Source organism: Squalius cephalus (assembly GCF_949319135.1).
Source record: "Squalius cephalus genome assembly, chromosome: 23".
In the NCBI taxonomy this organism is placed as follows: domain Eukaryota; kingdom Metazoa; phylum Chordata; class Actinopteri; order Cypriniformes; family Leuciscidae; genus Squalius; species Squalius cephalus.
Window position 1 is genome coordinate 32,217,952 of NC_137144.1, and position 21,496 is coordinate 32,239,447.

At 44.9% G+C, this 21,496-nt stretch overlaps 2 protein-coding genes across 6 annotated transcripts in view; one reads left to right on the forward strand and one right to left on the reverse strand.

Annotated features, from left to right (window-relative positions):
* Positions 1-2,082: 2,082 nt before the first annotated feature.
* On the forward strand, positions 2,083-12,309 carry LOC307151545 (small ribosomal subunit protein eS17). Its single transcript, XM_079859647.1, has 5 exons — positions 2,083-2,744; positions 8,645-8,796; positions 8,872-8,977; positions 10,600-10,665; positions 11,478-12,309. The coding sequence occupies exons 1-5, from the start codon at positions 2,742-2,744 to the stop codon at positions 11,553-11,555; spliced, it is 405 nt and encodes a 134-aa protein (XP_079715773.1). The 5' UTR covers positions 2,083-2,741; the 3' UTR covers positions 11,556-12,309.
* Positions 12,310-14,772: 2,463 nt separating this feature from the next.
* srpk2 (SRSF protein kinase 2) overlaps positions 14,773-21,496 on the reverse strand; it is a 53,270-nt gene continuing 46,546 nt past the window's right edge. For 2 of the 5 annotated variants that reach the window (XM_079860322.1, XM_079860325.1), the window contains exons 14-15: positions 19,668-19,760; positions 14,773-16,735 (exon numbers count right to left, since the gene is read on the reverse strand). In XM_079860322.1, the coding sequence (XP_079716448.1) occupies positions 16,551-16,735; positions 19,668-19,760 (278 nt within the window). In that variant the 3' untranslated portion in view covers positions 14,773-16,550. Of the gene's footprint in view, positions 16,736-19,101; positions 19,195-19,667; positions 19,761-21,496 lie in introns of all 5 variants that reach the window. The other 3 variants (XM_079860323.1, XM_079860324.1, XM_079860321.1) reach the window with 2 other exon arrangements.

A 21,496-nucleotide genomic window follows, 5' to 3' on the forward strand; every position in this document is an offset into this window, starting at 1 on the left:
AAAAAAGTCACACTTAGCTTCCTCCCGCCCGAAAACGGGCGACATAGGAAATGAATGGGAAATACGAAAAAATAGGAAAACTCAGAGAAACTTTTGGTGGTACAAGCTACAGATCAGCCACTGTGCTGAAAAAAAGTGTACAGCAATGAAGGGGTGACACTCTAAAACATCAAGAGTGCAAATAAGACACCCTCCCCCCCCCCCCCACACACACCTACACACACAAACACACACACACAGAGAGAGAAATGAACTGGTAAGACTGAAACAGCAAATTTTGCCCCAAACTATATAAAAATGATATAATCATAATAACTCCAAAACTATAGCAAGGAGAGTCAAAAGGTAGGTATCGTTTGAAAGAACTCTTTTTAAATTTTTTGAAAATATAAATTACATTACATTTGGACATTGTCCTGCCAAGAAACAGCGGATAAAAGACAATATATATATATAATTTTTATTATGATTTTGCATATCTTTCTTATTTGTCATGGAATAACTCAGGAAGGAAATAAGGTAGGAGGAAAATTCTTTTTTAGTGAAGTCCCCCTACATGTTAGCTGCATCTGGATAAAAAAATAATAATTTTTGGATAAAGGAATCAAAAGTTACAGCATTTGGAAAAGAGATAGCCTTTTTGTACAGTCTTTGACACCCCCCCATGGGCATTTTTTTCTCCATGAAGAATATCTTGTCATAAAAGCAATAGATTATGTTAATTTTGGGCTCATTTTAATTGTAATAATATGCTGTAAAAAATGAAGTGCCATTTTCAATGATCTGAGAATGTTTCATGAGCTGTATGATGTTTTTGACACATTGCAGTACATTATTTTATAGATTATGAAAAAAAAAAAAATTCTATTTATCAGCAAATAACTCAGCAATACTTAAGAGTTTTTCAAAGTGGATACATTCACTGTAAAGTTCAGACTCTAAGCTTTCAAATGACATCAACTTTGTGTTAATCAAGGCAAGATTTTTTAAAAATATGGTAAAGAATATTTTCGCAGCTAGGTGGCGCCTGCTGGCGGTACACTCGGTTTTAGAGGGATTACTCAGCACTCGTTAGGAGTTAATAAATGTAATTAGATGCATTAAAAAGCTGAGATCCTAAGCTTTAAAATGATATATAATTTGTGTTGTTCCATTCAGTGGTTGCTTAGTAATATTTTTTTTTCTTTCCGAATGGGAATAAATCAAATAAATAAATAAAAAAGCTATAGGCCGCCTATAGGCGGTTATAGGACATGACACAAATTAATACATTTTGAAGCCACTAGATGGCGCTCTTCTCACTTGAAAATTTTTTTTTTTTAGGCCTGCACTCTATTTTGATGTGAAATGTTGCATTTATTGAAAAAAAAAAAAAATATATATATATATATATATATATTAATTCTAATGGAAAAAATAGCTCATAAAAATTATATATTTAATGCAAAATATCATAAAAAATTCCAAAAATTCTAAATAATAATCAGAAAACATTATAGAACAAAAATATATTTGATTGGTTATCCTGGGACAAAGTAAAGTAAGATTTTAAGGCTTCGCCCGTTTTCGGGCGGGAGGAAGCTAAGTGTGACTATAATACGAAGAAGCCCAGAGGGTTAATCCAGTGCTGCGTTCCAGTCCACTTTTAGACACGCACTTGCGAACTTCCCTAAGCACTTCCCCTCGGGGGAATCCCTGCCGCCATTTTGAAGTGCGTTCCACTTGGTTAAGTGGACGAGGGAAGTTTATATGGACAGACCCTCGTTCCCTCGATTTTGACCAAGGGAGCGAGTCTACTTCAAATGTACACTTCAGGCACCTATATGTCCCACAATGCAGTACGATTGTGAAGTCACCACATCTTGTCAAATCACCACCACATCAGACAACTCTATGATATATTAATTATATCTTTTTTAATTTAAAACAACCCAAACACACATATATACATTTGGATGCTGCATTAAACAAATTATTAAAGGGGAAAAAAAATTAAATATTAAATCAACTCCACAGCTGATTCCAAGTGATCAAGGGCTTAGGACGTTCCAGTTCAGCCCATTGCAGTTTCCGCCAGTAGTGGGCACTCGTGCAACGTAATCAATGACGTACATCCGAGTGAACGAGACGGAGGGAAGTTAGCGAGTGAAGGGCATGACAATTTTGGACTGGAACGCAGCACTAGTGTGCCTGACCTCAGTAGTCACAACAACAATAATCAGACACACCTGGATTAATCAGTTTGTCCAATAATGGCCGACAGGAAACAGGAGCTGGCTGAAGTTCAGGAAGTAGTGCAGCTGTGCATGAAGCCCATCAGATCTGGATATGGACTACGCTAATATACTATTATATATTATTCATTGAACTATCACAGCCACTATAAACTTTGTATTTAATATATATTCTTAAATATGTGGTAAGTTGTGTTTGGGACACCTTAAATCTGGAATTAGAGTAACAATTAAAAAGACAAAGATAAGAGAGATTTCTGATTGTAATCCTGGAATTTCATTTGTACAGTATTTGTATAAACCCGGTTATCCATGATAAACGATACACAAGTGTGTGTCAGACAGTGAAGCGCTCGACTGCTCTCCACAATGTGTGTGTGTGTGTTTATGATCGAGCTGCAGTGTCGCTCCTCCACCGCTAGAGGCCAGTGAGTGGCGCTCGCGCCTGTCCGGCTCTTCCGCTTCCGGCCGCGCTCTTCTTCCTCCTCTTCCGCTCCCCGCATCATCATGGTGGGTATCCGACTGCGCTCTCGGTGAATCTGCTGTAATCCTCCTCTGCTCTGCTCTGCTCATCTGTGGGAGCACGCGCGCGCTGTGTAGAGACTGGGTTGCGCGCGTGTGTGTGAGTATGACGCGACGGATGAGTGTGTGCGACAGAGGAAGCGCGTTAGGAGCGCGCGATCTCAGTAACCGCTGCGCGCGTGCGTGCGTTCCCCTGATGAGAGCTAATCAATACAGCTGATCAGATCTGATACCGGCCCATAATGCACTGCTGCCGGCAGACCGAGTGTGTGTGTACGTGAAGGAGCTGTAGAGTGAGTGTTACTGATGTTCCTCTCTCTCTCTGTGTGTGTGTGTGTGTTCTGATGCTCCTTCTCTCTGTGTGTGTGTGTGTGTGTGTGTGTGTGCGTGTGTGTGTTCTGATGCTCCTCTTCTTCTGTGTGTGTGTGTGTGTGTGTGTGTGTGTGTGTGTGTGTGTGTGTGTGCGTGTGTGTGTTCTGATGCTCCTCTTCTTCTGTGTGTGTGTGTGTGTGTGTGTGTGTGTGTGTGCGTGTGTGTGTTCTGATGCTCCTCTTCTTCTGTGTGTGTGTGTGTGTGTGTGTGTGTGTGTGTTCGTGTTCTGATCCTCTTCTGTGTGTGTGTGTGTGTGTGTGTGCGTGTGTGTGTTCTGATGCTCCTCTTCTTCTGTGTGTGTGTGTGTGTGTGTGTGTGTGTGTGTGTTCTGATCCTCTTCTGTGTGTGTGTGTGTGTGTGTGTGTGCGTGTGTGTGTTCTGATGCTCCTCTTCTTTGTGTGTGTGTGTGTGTTCTGATCCTCTTCTGTGTGTGTGTGTGTGTGTGTGTGTTCTGATCCTCTTCTGTGTGTGTGTGTGTGTGTGTGTGTGTGTGTGTGTTCTGATGCTCCTTCTCTCTGTGTGTGTGTGTGTGTGTGTTCTGATGCTCCTCTTCTTCTGTGTGTGTGTGTGTGTGTGTGTGTTCTGATCCTCTTCTGTGTGTGTGTGTGTGTGTGTGTGTGTGTGTTCTGATGCTCCTTCTCTCTGTGTGTGTGTGTGTGTGTGTTCTGATGCTCCTTCTCTCTGTGTGTGTGTGTGTGTGTTCTGATGCTCCTCTTCTTCTGTGTGTGTGTGTGTGTGTTCTGATCCTCTTCTGTGTGTGTGTGTGTGTGTTCTGATCCTCTTCTGTGTGTGTGTGTGTGTGTGTGTGTGTTCTGATGCTCTTCTGTGTGTGTGTGTGTTCTGATGCTCCTCTTCTTCTGTGTGTGTGTGTGTGTGTGTTCTGATCCTCTTCTGTGTGTGTGTGTGTTCTGATCCTCTTCTGTGTGTGTGTGTGTGTGTGTGTGTGTGTGTTCTGATGCTCCTCTTCTGTGTGTGTGTGTGTGTGTGTGTGTGTGTGTTCTGATGCTCCTCTTCTGTGTGTGTGTGTGTGTGTGTGTGTGTGTGTGTGTGTTCTGATGCTCCTCTTCTTCTGTGTGTGTGTGTGTGTGTGTGTGTGTGTGTGTGTTCTGATGCTCCTCTTCTTCTGTGTGTGTGTGTGTGTGTGTTCTGATGCTCCTCTTCTGTGTGTGTGTGTGTGTGTGTGTGTTCTGATGCTCCTCTTCTTCTGTGTGTGTGTGTGTTCTGATGCTCCTCTTCTTCTGTGTGTGTGTGTGTGTGTGTGTGTGTGTGTTCTGATGCTCCTCTTCTTCTGTGTGTGTGTGTGTGTGTGTTCTGATGCTCCTCTTCTGTGTGTGTGTGTGTGTGTGTGTGTTCTGATGCTCCTCTTCTTCTGTGTGTGTGTGTGTGTGTTCTGATGCTCCTCTTCTGTGTGTGTGTGTGTGTGTGTGTGTGTGTTCTGATGCTCCTCTTCTTCTGTGTGTGTGTGTGTGTGTGTTCTGATGCTCCTCTTCTTCTGTGTGTGTGTGTGTGTGTTCTGATCCTCTTCTTGTGTGTGTGTGTGTGTGTGTGTGTGTTCTGATGCTCCTTCTGTGTGTGTGTGTGTGTGTGTGTTCTGATGCTCCTCTTCTGTGTGTGTGTGTGTTCTGATCCTCTTCTTGTGTGTGTGTGTGTGTGTGTGTTCTGATCCTCTTCTTGTGTGTGTGTGTGTGTGTGTGTGTTCTGATCCTCTTCTTGTGTGTGTGTGTGTGTGTGTGTGTTCTGATGCTCCTCTTCTGTGTGTGTGTGTGTGTGTGTGTGTTCTGATCCTCTTCTTGTGTGTGTGTGTGTGTGTGTGTGTTCTGATGCTCCTTCTGTGTGTGTGTGTGTGTGTGTGTTCTGATGCTCCTCTTCTGTGTGTGTGTGTGTGTGTGTGTGTGTGTGTGTTCTGATCCTCTTCTGTGTGTGGTGTGTGTGTGTGTTCTGATGCTCCTTCTGTGTGTGTGTGTGTGTGTGTGTTCTGATGCTCCTCTTCTGTGTGTGTGTGTGTGTGTGTGTGTGTGTGTGTGTTCTGATCCTCTTCTTGTGTGTGTGTGTGTGTGTGTGTGTGTGTTCTGATGCTCCTCTTCTGTGTGTGTGTGTGTGTGTGTGTGTGTGTGTGTGTTCTGATGCTCCTCTTCTGTGTGTGTGTGTGTGTGTTCTGATGCTCCTCTTCTGTGTGTGTGTGTGTGTGTGTGTGTGTGTGTTCTGATGCTCCTCTTCTGTGTGTGTGTGTGTGTGTTCTGATGCTCCTCTTCTGTGTGTGTGTGTGTGTGTGTGTGTGTGTTCTGATGCTCCTCTTCTGTGTGTGTGTGTGTGTGTGTGTGTGTTCTGATGCTCCTCTTCTGTGTGTGTGTGTGTGTGTGTGTGTGTGTTCTGATGCTCCTCTTCTGTGTGTGTGTGTGTGTGTGTGTGTGTTCTGATGCTCCTCTTCTGTGTGTGTGTGTGTGTGTGTGTGTGTGTGTGTTCTGATGCTCCTCTTCTGTGTGTGTGTGTGTGTTCTGATGCTCCTCTTCTGTGTGTGTGTGTGTGTGTGTGTGTGTGTTCTGATGCTCCTCTTCTTCTGTGTGTGTGTGTGTGTGTGTGTGTGTTTGTGTGTTCTGATGCTCCTTCTGTGTGTGTGTGTGTGTGTGTGTGTGTTCTGATGCTCCTCCTGTGTGTGTGTGTGTGTGTGTGTGTGTTCTGATGCTCCTTCTGTGTGTGTGTGTGTGTGTGTGTGTGTGTGTGTGTGTTCTGATGCTCCTTCTGTGTGTGTGTGTGTGTGTGTGTGTGTGTTCTGATCCTCTTCTGTGTGTGTGTGTGTGTGTGTGTGTGTGTTCTGATGCTCCTTCTGTGTGTGTGTGTGTGTGTGTTTGTGTGTTCTGATGCTCCTCCTGTGTGTGTGTGTGTGTGTGTGTTCTGATGCTCCTCCTGTGTGTGTGTGTGTGTGTGTGTGTGTGTGTTCTGATGCTCCTCTTCTTCTGTGTGTGTGTGTGTGTGTTCTGATGCTCCTTCTGTGTGTGTGTGTGTGTGTGTGTGTTCTGATGCTCCTCCTGTGTGTGTGTGTGTGTGTGTGTGTGTGTGTGTTCTGATGCTCCTTCTGTGTGTGTGTGTGTGTGTGTGTGTGTGTGTGTGTGTGTGTGTGTTCTGATGCTCCTCCTGTGTGTGTGTGTGTGTGTGTTCTGATGCTCCTCCTGTGTGTGTGTGTGTGTGTGTGTGTGTGTGTGTGTGTGTGTTCTGATCCTCTTCTGTGTGTGTGTGTGTGTGTGTGTGTGTGTGTTCTGATGCTCCTTCTGTGTGTGTGTGTGTGTGTGTTTGTGTGTTCTGATGCTCCTCCTGTGTGTGTGTGTGTGTGTGTGTTCTGATGCTCCTCCTGTGTGTGTGTGTGTGTGTGTGTGTGTGTGTTCTGATGCTCCTCTTCTTCTGTGTGTGTGTGTGTGTGTTCTGATGCTCCTTCTGTGTGTGTGTGTGTGTGTGTGTGTTCTGATGCTCCTCCTGTGTGTGTGTGTGTGTGTGTGTGTGTGTGTGTTCTGATGCTCCTTCTGTGTGTGTGTGTGTGTGTGTGTGTGTGTGTGTGTGTGTGTGTGTTCTGATGCTCCTCCTGTGTGTGTGTGTGTGTGTGTTCTGATGCTCCTCCTGTGTGTGTGTGTGTGTGTGTGTGTGTGTGTGTGTGTGTGTTCTGATGCTCCTCTTCTTCTGTGTGTGTGTGTGTGTGTTCTGATGCTCCTCTTCTTCTGTGGTGTGTGTGTGTGTTCTCTGATGTTCCTCTTCTGTGTGTGTGTGTGTTCTGATCCTCTTCTTCTGTGGTGTGTGTGTGTGTTCTGACGCTCCTCTTCTTCTGTGGTGTGTGTGTGTGTTCTGACGCTCCTCTTCTTCTGTGGTGTGTGTGTGTGTTCTGACGCTCCTCTTCTTCTGTGGTGTGTGTGTGTGTTCTGACGCTCCTCTTCTTCTGTGGTGTGTGTGTGTTCTGACGCTCCTCTTCTTCTGTGGTGTGTGTGTGTGTTCTGACGCCCCTCTTCTTCTGTGGTGTGTGTGTGTGTTCTGACGCTCCTCTTCTTCTGTGGTGTGTGTGTGTGTTCTGACGCCCCTCTTCTTCTGTGGTGTGTGTGTGTGTTCTGACGCTCCTCTTCTTCTGTGGTGTGTGTGTGTGTTCTGACGCCCCTCTTCTTCTGTGGTGTGTGTGTGTGTTCTGACGCTCCTCTTCTTCTGTGGTGTGTGTGTGTGTTCTGACGCTCCTCTTCTTCTGTGGTGTGTGTGTGTGTGTTCTGACGCTCCTCTTCTTCTGTGGTGTGTGTGTGTGTTCTGACGCCCCTCTTCTTCTGTGGTGTGTGTGTGTGTTCTGACGCCCCTCTTCTTCTGTGGTGTGTGTGTGTGTTCTGACGCTCCTCTTCTTCTGTGGTGTGTGTGTGTTCTGACGCTCCTCTTCTTCTGTGGTGTGTGTGTGTGTTCTGACGCTCCTCTTCTTCTGTGGTGTGTGTGTGTGTTCTGACGCTCCTCTTCTTCTGTGGTGTGTGTGTGTGTTCTGACGCTCCTCTTCTTCTGTGGTGTGTGTGTGTGTTCTGACGCCCCTCTTCTTCTGTGGTGTGTGTGTGTGTTCTGACGCTCCTCTTCTTCTGTGGTGTGTGTGTGTGTTCTGACGCTCCTCTTCTTCTGTGGTGTGTGTGTGTTCTGACGCCCCTCTTCTTCTGTGGTGTGTGTGTGTGTTCTGACGCTCCTCTTCTTCTGTGGTGTGTGTGTGTGTTCTGACGCTCCTCTTCTTCTGTGGTGTGTGTGTGTGTTCTGACGCTCCTCTTCTTCTGTGGTGTGTGTGTGTGTTCTGACGCTCCTCTTCTTCTGTGGTGTGTGTGTGTGTTCTGACGCTCCTCTTCTTCTGTGGTGTGTGTGTGTTCTGACGCTCCTCTTCTTCTGTGGTGTGTGTGTGTGTTCTGACGCTCCTCTTCTTCTGTGGTGTGTGTGTGTGTTCTGACGCTCCTCTTCTTCTGTGGTGTGTGTGTGTTCTGACGCTCCTCTTCTTCTGTGGTGTGTGTGTGTGTTCTGACGCTCCTCTTCTTCTGTGGTGTGTGTGTGTGTTCTGACGCTCCTCTTCTTCTGTGGTGTGTGTGTGTGTTCTGACGCTCCTCTTCTTCTGTGGTGTGTGTGTGTGTTCTGACGCTCCTCTTCTTCTGTGGTGTGTGTGTGTGTTCTGACGCCCCTCTTCTTCTGTGGTGTGTGTGTGTGTTCTGACGCTCCTCTTCTTCTGTGGTGTGTGTGTGTGTTCTGACGCTCCTCTTCTTCTGTGGTGTGTGTGTGTGTTCTGACGCTCCTCTTCTTCTGTGGTGTGTGTGTGTGTTCTGACGCTCCTCTTCTTCTGTGGTGTGTGTGTGTGTTCTGACGCTCCTCTTCTTCTGTGGTGTGTGTGTGTGTTCTGACGCTCCTCTTCTTCTGTGGTGTGTGTGTGTGTTCTGACGCTCCTCTTCTTCTGTGGTGTGTGTGTGTGTTCTGACGCTCCTCTTCTTCTGTGGTGTGTGTGTGTGTTCTGACGCTCCTCTTCTTCTGTGGTGCAGGGGCGCGTGCGCACGAAGACGGTGAAGAAGGCGGCGCGGGTCATCATCGAGAAGTACTACACCCGCCTGGGCAACGACTTCCACACCAACAAGCGTGTGTGTGAGGAGATCGCCATCATCCCCAGCAAGAAGCTGCGCAACAAGATCGCTGGGTGAGCGAGAGCAGTGCATGCTGGGAGGCTGAGTCCGGGATGGCCCGGCGCTGATGTCACTTCCTGTCCCCCCAGGTACGTGACACACCTGATGAAGCGCATCCAGCGCGGGCCTGTGCGCGGCATCTCCATCAAACTGCAGGAGGAGGAGCGCGAGCGCAGGGACAACTACGTGCCCGAGGTGAGCCTTCCCATCATGCACTGCGGCGGTCACGTGACCTGTCTCGAAAGTGACTGTGGAGTGTGGTCTCCAGGTCATCGAAGCACAGGGAGAGAAACTGAAAGTGTTTCCCGTGTTTGCTGGACTCTGTTCCTGACAGACCCTGAATCTTTCACACAAGCGCTCGCTAGCGTTAGCATTAGCACCCGCGCTGCTGTTCAAACGCATCCAGCCGGTCAGGCTCTGTCACTGCAACAGAGTCTGTGTCCGAAACGCTCACTGTGTGGTGTGTGGCGTTAGCGCACTAGCTCTGCGCGGAGTGAACTCGCACGCTAACGTATCGCAGGAACGGCTTCGTCACACGGAGTGATAAGTAAGGGATAATGTATAGAGAGGCGGTTGTTATAGCGAATAACAACCCCGACAGGCTGAACAGGACCCCGACGCGAAGCGGAGCCTGAAGGGCTTGTTATTCGCTATAACGACCGCCTCTCTATACATTATCCCGCTTATTACATGGCTACCTACAAAATAAATAAATAATTTGCCACGAATTATTGATTTAAAAAGGAGTTTATTGATTTAAAAACGATTGTATTGCTTCCGCCAAAGAAAATAGTCCGTTCCGCGTCCATAGCAACGGTCTGTTATACTCCGCAGCAATAATTATCAATCAATTGATTGATTATGATTGATTATTAATCAAGAAATAACAGACCGCATTCTACATTGGAATTCAGCCAAGCCATGTAATAAAACTGCTTTATCTTACGTTACTTTATGAAATATGAACAACTATAACAATCTTGTATATCTCCGTGCCAGCTTTGACGCTTCCTACAGATGATTAGCCAATATGCTTAAATCATCTCACAGCTAACGAGCTAACGAGCTAACAGCAACGCCACACATTACTGAACACCTGGCTGTTATACACATTCAACTGAGTTAATGCATATATTATATCATTCAATTAAAAATATATAAATATACTTATATAATTTACTTTATTAATAATTAATTAAAACAATTCACCTATATAATATTCTCCAAATTTTAATGTTTTATTCTAGTAATGATTAAAAATAAAGGTAGAAAAACCCCAAAACTAGCGTGAAATAATTGTTAAAGCAGAATTCAGAGAGGATTGTGGGTAAAAGTAGTGAAAGATGTCGTTCACTCGGACTACACAATGGCCGACACCTATATAGTGCACTATATAGTGTATAGGGAGCGGTTTCGGACAGACTTATTTTGGTTTTATTAATGTTGAGAACTAGCTTTAGCTTCTCATGTTTATGGACATGTTTAGTGTACATTTCATTTTAGTTAAATGTTTAGTAGTTTTGTAATTTGTATTAGTGTTTATTATTGCTAGGGGTAATTTATTGATTTCTAGGTAAAAGGTGAACTTTAGTTTAGTTTTCTATTTTTCATTTAATCTATATTTAATTGTAGCTTAATCTCAGTTAATAAGTGTTTTAATATTGTGATTGAGCGGTATTAGCTCGGTGTGGTCATGTGATGTAAAGGTGTGGTCATGTGATGTAAAGGTGTGGTCATGTGATGTAAAGGTGTGGTCATGTGATGTAAAGGTGTGGTCATGTGATGTAAAGGTGTGGTCATGTGACGTGTTCCCGCAGGTTTCGGCTCTGGATCAGGAGATCATCGAGGTCGACACCGACACCAAGGAGATGCTCAAGCTTCTGGTGAGAGTCACTCTAACCCTTCCCATGATCCTCTGCGGTAGATCACGTGACCTGTCTCGAAAGTGACTGTGGAGTGTGGTCTCCAGGTCATCGAAGCACAGGGAGAGAAACTGAAAGTGTTTCCCGTGTTTGCTGGACTCTGTTCCTGACAGACCCTGAATCTTTCACACAAGCGCTCGCTAGCGTTAGCATTAGCACCCGCGCTGCTGTTCACCTGCCAGTCTGGGAATGCTGCAGAAACAGAAACGCTAACCCTAACGCTCAATTATTGATTTTTTTCTTCTTCTTTTTTGCTCCCTCAGATTCCAGATGTTCTAACAGTTGCATCTCGGCCAAATATTGTCCTATCCTAGCAAACCCTACATCAATGAAAAGATATATTTATTCAGCTTTCAGATGATGTTTAAATCGCAATTGCATGAACATGAGTGCGCTAATCTGCGCGTAACTCATGAGCGCGCTAGTCTGCGTAAATGACACATCTCACACTTACTGCATTTCATGATCACTGTGACTCCAGGCTTACAAACCCTAACCAATCAGATCTCAGGAACCGCCCCCAATGCTGCAATAACCAATCAGATCTCAGGAACCGCCCCCAATGCTGCAATAACCAATCAGATCTCAGGAACCGCCCCCAATGCTGCAATAACCAATCAGATCTCAGGAACTGTCCCTCCCCTCTATCAGCTGTAGATCAGATGAACTGACCCGGTTGTGTGTGTGTGTGTGTGTGTGTGTGTGTGTGTGTGTGTGTGTGTGTGTAGACCCAGTTGAACAGTGATGTCACTGACCCGTTTCTGTTCCCACAGGACTTCGGGAGCCTGTCGAATCTCCAGGTCACGCAGCCTCCGGTCGGCATGAACTTCAAGACCCCGAGAGGAGTGTGAACACGTGTGTGTGTGTGTCCTGATGATGGACCATTACTCGTGCGTGTGTGTGAGTGTCCTGATGATTGTGTGTGTGTGTGTGTGTGTGTGAGTGTCCTGATGATTGTGTGTGTGTGTGTGTCCTGATGATGGACCATTACTCGTGTGTGTGTGTGTGTGTGTGTGTGTGTGTGTGTGTGTGTGTGTGTGTGTGTGTGTGTGTGTGTGTGTGTGTGTGTGTGTGTGTGTGTGTGTGTGTGTGTCCTGATGATGGACCAGTTCTCGTGTGTGTGTGTGTGTGTGTGTGTCCTGATGGACCAGTTCTCGTGTGTGTGTGTGTGTGTCCTGATGATGGACCAGTTCTCGTGTGTGTGTGTGTGTGTGTGTGTGTGTGTGTGTGTGTGTGTCGTCTCCTGGTGTTCTCCTGCTCATGAGCCTCAGCAGAGACACAGGCAGAATCTGCTCTTTATACTAAAGCTGCACTATAAACACTGAGTGGACGAGATCAGCCTGAAACTGTACTTGAATATTTAAAGAGTAATGCTAATAAAATGAGTTTTTGAATGAAGCTGAAATCTGAAACACTGAATGTGTAATAATCTTTATGGCGAGTGACTGTTGATGATTTACTGATGTCTAAAGTCTAATAACTCTCTGAATTCTTTATTTGTGGCATTAGTTTTTTTGTCTGCAAATATTGACATGTAATTATAATTAGATTAATCAGCACATGTAATTTGATTAAAATGAATTGACTAACAGCCCGAATTGTTAATATATTTCCTGTAATATGTACACCATTAATCCACTCCCTGGTCTACTCCTACTCAATATTTACAAAGAATTTAACATTTTATGTCCAGTTAAAGCGGTGGTGTAATGCCCTCTTCACAAGATGTAGAGTAAGTCTCTGATGTCCAGAGTGTGTGTGTGTGTGTGAAGCTTTAGCTCTAAATACCCCACAGATATTTTTATATTGCATGTTAATATTGTCACTTTTTGAGGGTGAGCAAAAACACACCGTTTTGTGTCTGTTCCTTTAAATGCAAATGAGCTGCTGCTCCCGGCACAGGGGGCGGAGCTTCAAGAGCTGCACTCACTCACACACACACGCGCACTGGAAAGGGTTTTACTGAAGTCAGAAAGATGGAGAGACTCGTGTAGAAGAGACAACATGTAGAAGCAACAGGACATTTCTGAACGCTTAGTTGATGAGTTTATGAAGCTGATGTGGAGTTATCTTCTAGTCATTGATTAGCATATTCTGTCATGATAATCTATAATCGTGTTCAGTGGTGTTCGGGGTTTATGTAAATTCTAGGGTTGGTGATGTCACTAACCCGGGAGGAATGTGGTGTAGTCTCTACCAGCCGTGTGTTGTAGACTTTAAACAGTGATTTCTGTAAAGTAAATCTCTCCCTTTGCTCTGAACTTTGAGCGCTGTAACTCTGCAGATGTTGATTATGCTCAAACAGCAACATTACACACTAACTAAAGCTAGAGAAGTCAAATCATCTTTTCACGTAGTGTTTTAGCGCAGCGCGTCTGTGTTGCACGTCACACGTAGGCTCACTATTGGCCGACGCTGGTCATGTGTGTGATGCGTGTGACGTGCAACACAGACGCGCTACGCTAAAACACTACGTGAACTCACTCGAGGCCCAGAGAGAAGGAAATGAATAGTGGAATAAAGTCGTTATTTATGGGGTTTTTTCACAAAAAAAGTATTCTCGCCGCTTTATAAACTTAAGATTGAGCCACTGGAGTCACTTGGACTATATTAATGATCTCTTTAATACATTTTCTGGGCCAGCAAGTTATAATGTCTATAGAAGCCTATGGAGGAGTGAGACAGCTCTCAGATTTAATCATAAATATCTTAATTAGTGTTCTGAAGATGAACGAAGGTCTTACGGGGTTGAACAACATGAGGGAGAGTAATTACTGACAGAATCTTCATTTTTGGGTGAACTAACCCTTTAACATTAGAGGCTCAACACGGCTTTACGTCCATATTCTGAGTCCGCTGGCCTGTTCCTATAGTATAGCCTACATCCCCAATAAGGAGTGAGTTTGGACTTTTGTATCACAGTATTGGTCCATTAAGCTCCTGACGGCAGGGGAATCCTGGAGGATGGTGTATGAGGGAATCCCCAGTTCTGCAGCTATATGAAGTTAAAGCTACACTGTGTAGGAATTACTCCCATCTAGTGGTGAAATTGAGAAGTAATAATATATTAATGAGCACATATAATTTTGAAAGAACAAAGTGTTTTTTGCTAAGAATCAACTTAAAAAATTACACCGTGCAGCTTTAAGAAAACTCGGCTAAACAACCAAGAGAAATATGTCTACTACCTCAGATTTAAAGGAACCGTATGTAAGAAATGTATTTCAGTTCATCATAAAATGGCCCTGATATGTCACTAGACATTGAGAAATACACCGCAGTACCAGTTCTGGCCACAATCTTACATGCGGTTCCTTTAACGTTTTATCTGTACATCAGCATCGGGGAATAATATTATAATCTCGTTCACGGTAGAGGAAGCTGCTTACATGTGCAAAACTACTGTGAAGACTTCAATGTAAGCACAGCTTTTGTATCTTTATCAGCTTTTCCACACACACACACACACACATATACAGGCCCTGATAATCATCACAAATACTGACCGCTTGCTCCATTCCTGTAAATCAGTTTTTATGAATGAGTGACTCTCTCACCCGTTGCTCTAGTCTTCGCTTGCGCCCCCTGCTGGTCAGGACGACTAACAGCAGATGGAGATTATTAATCGGTAATCTACTGATATTCCTGCAGTTCCTGGATGTCACATTGAATTTTCTGTCGAATTTGAACCACTGAATTTGTAAAACAAAATAAAATGGACTGATAATTGCCTGTCAACAGAATTAACATTTTGGAAGTGAAATCTGAAAGGTGAATATGTATTATTGAATTTTTAATAATGGAAACGTGTGTGAAATGTTTGGAATTGAAATATTCACAGCTTAAATATGCAACCATGTTGAATTTCAGCCCATAAAAATGCAAGCCCTAAAAATACAACGCATTAAAATGCAAGCAGGGTTAATGCAATGCATATCTTTTCCAAGTAGTGCAATTCAGCAAGCTTTTCTGTTTCAAAAACATTTGTCATTATTTTACCTCCATATTTCTCATTCATAACTGAACATGTTTGCATTGAGGAGCATCTGAATGATTCCTGCTCGAGTTGGGTTGACCTCTGACCCACAGTTGACCTTTAAATGGGTTAGGGTTAGTGCTTCCCAAACCACTGATGATGATTTCAGACCGTAACAGGGATTCACTTCATCCTGACGGGAAATATGACTAATATCTGAAATACAGACCAGAAGAAGAACGGTGGAGATGTTCAGGCAACGTGATCCAATAATTTACACTTTTATTAAATCTTTCGCTGTAAAACGAGGGACGTTGGGAAGAACAGTCAGCGAGGCTGCGACACACATCAGGGGCTTTCGCTGCAAAAATTCATCATCATAATCACTATTATTGCAAAAACGTCCAATAAAGTCCAAGACTGTCACATGATCCTCAGAGCCGCGCGAGTCCATGTCATGAAGGAAGTGACAGCCAATAAAAACGAACAAAAACAGGAAGTAGACAAAACACAATCACCTTATTACGACTAAACTCTGTCACTGTCACAACATCAGAGAACTTCTTTTCTGCTTAAACGAATTTAAATATTTTTAAAAATATTTCATCATCTACTTTTATTGCGAAAATAGGCAACTGGACTAACTGTGATGATGATGATGATGATGATGATGATGATGATGAGCAGCGTGAAGCCACGGGAACGGCACTGTCCACGTCTCCATGATGACTGCCGCCGTGACGCTCATCTCCATGACAACTGCCGCCGGGATGCCCGTCTCCGTGACGACTGCCACCGTGTCGCTCGTCTCCATGACAACCGCTGCCGTGATGCTCGTCTCCATGACGACCATGATGCTCGTCTCCAAACAGCGATGCGTGTTTATCTTGCGCTCAAGCAGTTGCTAGTTTTTGGACAGTTTGCAGGATCTCTATACATGAATTCCCTGAACGAAACGTACAAACAAACACAAGTGCGTCCTCGTGAACCCGAGACGCCCGTCCTGCCGACAGTCAGAAGAATCAGCTGGAGAATCAGGAATGTTGTCCTCGGGATTTGGGGATTAAAAGCTCAGAGTAAAAACATAAAACCGGACGAGGAACTCAACGGCATGAACGCAGAAATGTCCATCCATCCGTTCGTCTCAGGCGTCTCTCCACAAACTCTTTCTGGATTCATGTTTTCCAGAGCCTGTGTGAGTGTGTGTAAGTGTGTGAGTGTGTGAGGTAAACAGCTCCACTGCAGAACCTGATTGGACGGTAGGGTGAGACGAGGCGGGGCTTCATGCAGAGTGTCTCAGGTGGGCTTCCTGGATGTCAGAAACATCAGCTAGCAGTTTGAGTCACTCTCACACACACACAGACACACACACACTGTTGTATATATGCAGCTATATTACAGACTGACTGCTCACATATATTACTCTCTGTGTGAAATCATTCATCTGTGTAAATGATTGTTTTTCTAGGCCATTCACAAGAGTTTCGCTGAAGGCCTCTAGAAGAAACTGAGTTCCACGAGTTATAAACCTTACTAAAACTCTCAGTCCCGTTTCTTAAAATTAAACATCTTAAAATGTTTTATCATAAAAATATCATAAATAAAATGTCAAGTCAAAATCTGTCAGATCATGGGAAATGATCTCACTTTCTGTGTTCAGCCTGTAAAATTCTGTTGAATGAGGTGAGGAAGACGGTGAATGAAGCTTCAGGTATAAAGATAGGCTTGTTTCTCCCGTATGTGTGTGTGAGTGTGTTGAAGCCCACCCTCGTCTCTCTGAAGCCCCTGGTCTCTGGTTCTCTAGTGACAGTGGGCTGCAGTTCCGGATGGGGCCTCAGGGGGGCATCAGTGAGTCTGAGGGGCAGGAGTGCTACGAGTTCAGCCAGGGGTGGTTGAGGCACTCTGAAGCAGAGGCCCGTTTCTCCGGCACCATCTCTAGCATGGGCAACAAGAAGTGTGTGAAGTGACCGGCGTCCTCGGCCGACCAGCCGTACTTTTCCACCAGCACATCAAACAGAGTCCAGGGCTTGAGTTTCGTGATGTGCCGCAGTTCACCTGCAGAGAGAGACGCCAGATCAGCTGCTGCAGGGAAAAAACAGCTGCAAGCCCCGCCCCCATTACTACAGCAAGACCTGCCCCCTTTACTACTGCAAGACACGCCCCTTTATTACTGCAAGACCTGCCCCCTTTATTACTGCAAGACACGCCCCTTTATTACTGCAAGACATGCCCCTATTACTACTGCAAGACACGCCCCTTTATTACTGCAAGACATGCCCCTTTATTACTGCAAGACTTGCCTCCATTACTACTGCAAGACACGCCCCTTTATTACTGCAAGACATGCCCCTATTACTACTGCAAGACACGCCCCTATTACTACTGCAAGACACGCCCCTTTATTACTGTAAGACATGCCCCTTTATTACTGCAAGATATGCCCCTTTATTACTGCAAGACATGCCCCTTTATTACTGCAAGACTTGCCTCCATTACTACTGCGAGACCTGCCCCCTTTATTACTGCAAGACTTGCCTCCATTACTACTGCGAGACCTGCCCCTTTTATTACTGCAAGACTTGCCTCCATTACTACTGCAAGACACACCCCTTTATTACTACAAGACACACCCCTTTATTACTGCAAGACACGCCCCTTTATTACTGCAAGACACACCCCTTTATTACTGCAAGACATGCCCCTTTATTACTGCAAGACATGCCCCTTTATTACTGCAAGACTTGCCTCCATTACTACTGCGAGACCTGCCCCCTTTATTACTGCAAGACTTGCCTCCATTACTACTGCAAGACACACCCCTTTATTACTGCAAGACACGCCCCTTTATTACTGCAAGATATGCCCCTTTATTACTGCAAGACTTGCCCCTTTATTACTGCAAGACATGCCCCTTTATTACTGCAAGACTTGCCTCCATTACTACTGCGAGACCTGCCCCCTTTATTACTGCAAGACTTGCCTCCATTACTACTGCGAGACCTGCCCCCTTTATTACTGCAAGACTTGCCTCCATTACTACTGCAAGACACGCCCCCTTTATTACTGCAAGACTTGCCTCCATTACTACTGCAAGATATGCCCCTTTATTACTGCAAGATTTGCCCCCTTTATTACTGCAAGACCTGCCCCCTTTATTACTGCAAGACACGCCCCTTTATTACTGTAAGACATGCCCCATTATTACTGCAAGATATGCCCCTTTATTACTGCAAGACTTGCCTCCATTACTACTGCGAGACCTGCCCCCTTTATTACTGCAAGACACGCCCCTTTATTACTGCAAGACATGCCCCTTTATTACTGCAAGACTTGCCTCCATTACTACTGCGAGACCTGCCCCCTTTATTACTGCAAGACTTGCCTCCATTACTACTGCAAGACACGCCCCTTTATTACTGCAAGATATGCCCCTTTATTACTGCAAGACTTGCCTCCATTACTACTGCAAGACCTGCCCCCTTTATTACTGCAAGACACGCCCCTTTATTACTGCAAGACTTGCCTCCATTACTACTGCAAGACATACCCCTTTATTACTGCAAGATATGCCCCTTTATTACTGCAAGACTTGCCTCCATTACTACTGCAAGACCTGCCCCCTTTATTACTGCAAGACACGCCCCTTTATTACTGCAAGACATGCCCCTATTACTACTGCAAGACATGCCCCTTTATTACTGCAAGATATGCCCCTTTATTACGGCAAGGCTTGCCTCCATTACTACTGCAAGACACGCCCCTTTATTACTGCAAGACACACCCCTTTATTATTGCAAGACTTGCCTCCATTACTACTGTAAGACACGCCCCTTTATTACTGCAAGACCTGCCCCCATTACTACTGCAAGACACGCCCCTTTACTACTGCAAGACTTGCCTCTATTACTACTGCAAGACACGCCCCTTTATTACTGCAAGACACACCCCTTTATTACCGCAAGACCTGCCCCATTACTACTGCAAGACACGCCCCTTTATTACTGCAAGACCTGCCCCCATTACTACTGTAAGACACGCCCCTTTATTACTGCAAGACCTGCCCCCATTACTACTGCAAGACACACCCCTTTATTACTGCAAGACTTGCCTCCATTACTACTGTAAGACACGCCCCTTTATTACTGCAAGACCTGCCCCATTACCACTGCAAGACACGCCCCTTTATTACTGCAAGACCTGCCCCCAGTACTACTGCAAGACACGCCCCTTTATTACTGCAAGACCTGCCCCCATTACTACTGTAAGACACACCCACATTATTGTTGCAAGACACACCCACATTATTGCTGCAAGGCTAAGACCTCAGAGCAGAACCCTTTGAGAGACTAGGTTACAGGTCTGAGGGTGTAAATGAAACGGTCCTGAAGGAGACAGGAGTCAGACTGCAGAGTTAGGGTTACCTTTCTTTGAGAAGAACTCACGGCTGTATTTTCCTGCTGCGATGATCTTGCGGGGGATTTTTCCCAGCAACTCCATAATCAGAGCGATGTGGTCTGACCACCAAACACACACACACACACACACACACAACATCAGTTATTCATGCAGTGGTGCAGGAGGACGGAGGGACGCGTCGGCCATCACACACACTGGCGTCTGGGTAACACCAGTTCAGCTCACACACACTTCTGCCATTAAAGGCTCATGAAATGGAAAATCCAGATATTTGCATATATAAGAAGTTACTCGAATAAAAACAGGTTCCATTTCCGAACACTGATGAAGTTCACCGATCACAGCACGGCTGTTTACTCCAGTTTCTGAGAGAGGAAATCATGTCTACGAATATTTGAATCTTTTTGGTGAAAAAAAACCTATAAACTAACCTCCAAAACATAAGATAAAGGTGTGAAAATGCATTTCATGACCCTTTAGAATCCAGCCCTGTAACGGCAGTGTGTGTGTGTGTGTGTGTGTGTGTGTGGCGGACGCTCGCATCCGTCGCTCCCTCTGAGTCTAACACTACCTCTCCGGTTGAAGAACTCCCGGGAATATTTTCCAGAAAGAGCAAAGTGTCGAGGAATGCAGCCAAGAAGCTCTATGATGTGAGCTATATGATCTACAGGAGAGAGGAAGAGGAAGAGGAGGGAAGCGTGGTGGGAAAATAGAGGAAGAGAGAAACGGAAGAGCCGGGAGTTTAGATCAGCCAGAAACACTCTAAACACGGTCTGACATCTGAATGCTAACGGTTACACTGGGTTTTAAACTTCATCTTGAGCGACAGGCAAGAACAGAACGAAGAGTAACAGGGTTCAGAGCGAGTGATCAGAGGAGTTCAGAATGGAATACTAGTGTCACATGACCTCATCATGTGTGTACTTCAGAGCGTGGCTGAAGAGCGGATCACTGTCTCTGTGTAACGCTGGATTGTGATTGGTCACTGGTGTAATGTTTGGTTGTGATTGGCCACTGGTGTAACGCTGGATTGTGATTGGTCACTGGTGTAATGCTCAATTGAGATTGGTCACTGGTGTAGTGCTTGGCTGTGATTGGCCACTGGTGAAACGCTGGATTGAGATTGGTCACTGGTGTAACGCTGGATTGTGATTGGTCACTGGTGTAATGCTCGATTGTGATTGGCCACTGATGTAACGCTGGATTGTGACTGGTCACTGGTGTAACGCTCGATTGTGATTGGCCACTGGTGTAACGCTGGATTGTGATTGGTCACTGGTGTAACGCTGGATTGTGATTGGTCACTGGTGTAATGCTCGATTGAGATTGGTCACTGGTGTAATGCTGGATTGAGATTGGTCACTGGTGTAATGCTGGATTGTGATTGGCCACTGGTGTAATGCTGGATTGTGATTGGTCACTGGTGTAATGCTCGATTGAGATTGGTCACTGGTGTAATGCTCGATTGAGATTGGTCACTGGTGTAGTGCTCGATTGAGATTGGTCACTGGTGTAGTGCTTGGTTGAGATTGGTCACTGTATGTAGACAGGGATATATAATGCAAACAGCGCGCTCTTCAGTATGTGCACGCGTGAACCACTAGTGTTTTTTCTTGCTGCGTATCTTTTACTGTCTACGGCAGGGGTCTCCGTGGCCTGATTGGAGGTAACTAGCTCGTCAAGGGGCCGTTCACATGTCGTGTCTTTTGCGCGCTCAAGTTCGTTATTTCAAATGTAGGCGTGCGGCAAGCGCGCTCATAATTGAAGCGACGCGCTCATTATTTCCAGGCGCAGCGAGATGAAAACACCTCAACTCTTCAGAATGCCGCAAGCGCACCGCAGTTCATGAAACAAGAACCAACATATCAACTTCACCCTTTCCGTAACAACATTGAAAGCTCAGTCAACATAAAGGATGGGGGTGCACCACAAACACTACAGGGGTTTTTCTCTTCTCCGTAAATAAATCTTGTAGCAGAGCTACAGCAAGCGTTTTTCGGTGGTGGAAATCTATTAGCTACTAAAACTTCTTTGTGGTTGTGGAGAGCGCAGTGCATGGTTGCATAGCAACGACAGATGCCACGGGAAAATCGGACCGAATTTTACTGTTAATAATAAAAGATAAGATAATATGCATTGTATTTGTAAATGTCAGTAATTTATCTTTTTTTGACTCATTCTTTTTATAAAGGTTAAAGGCTTAAATATGTGAGGTTTATCTTTTTATAAAACATTCTTTGTGAAAAATGATTTAAAGGCTAATTTAATCTTTAATTTAATATTCATCAATCCTACCTTGTAACTGTTACCTTCATGTTACTGATACTGTTATTTTTGGCCAGAGATTTGTTGAAGGTTTGGCTGAATTTTGGAAAATTTTTAATGTGCTTTGCTGAATAT

What these genes read in the sequence shown, in the direction of transcription:
- LOC307151545 (XM_079859647.1), top strand. An exon ending in CTGCGCAACAAGATCGCTGG is followed by an intron (nt 8,797 to 8,871) that starts GTGAGCGAGAGC and finishes CTGTCCCCCCAG; the next exon opens with GTACGTGACACACCTGATGA. An exon ending in AGGAGATGCTCAAGCTTCTG is followed by an intron (nt 10,666 to 11,477) that starts GTGAGAGTCACT and finishes CTGTTCCCACAG; the next exon opens with GACTTCGGGAGCCTGTCGAA.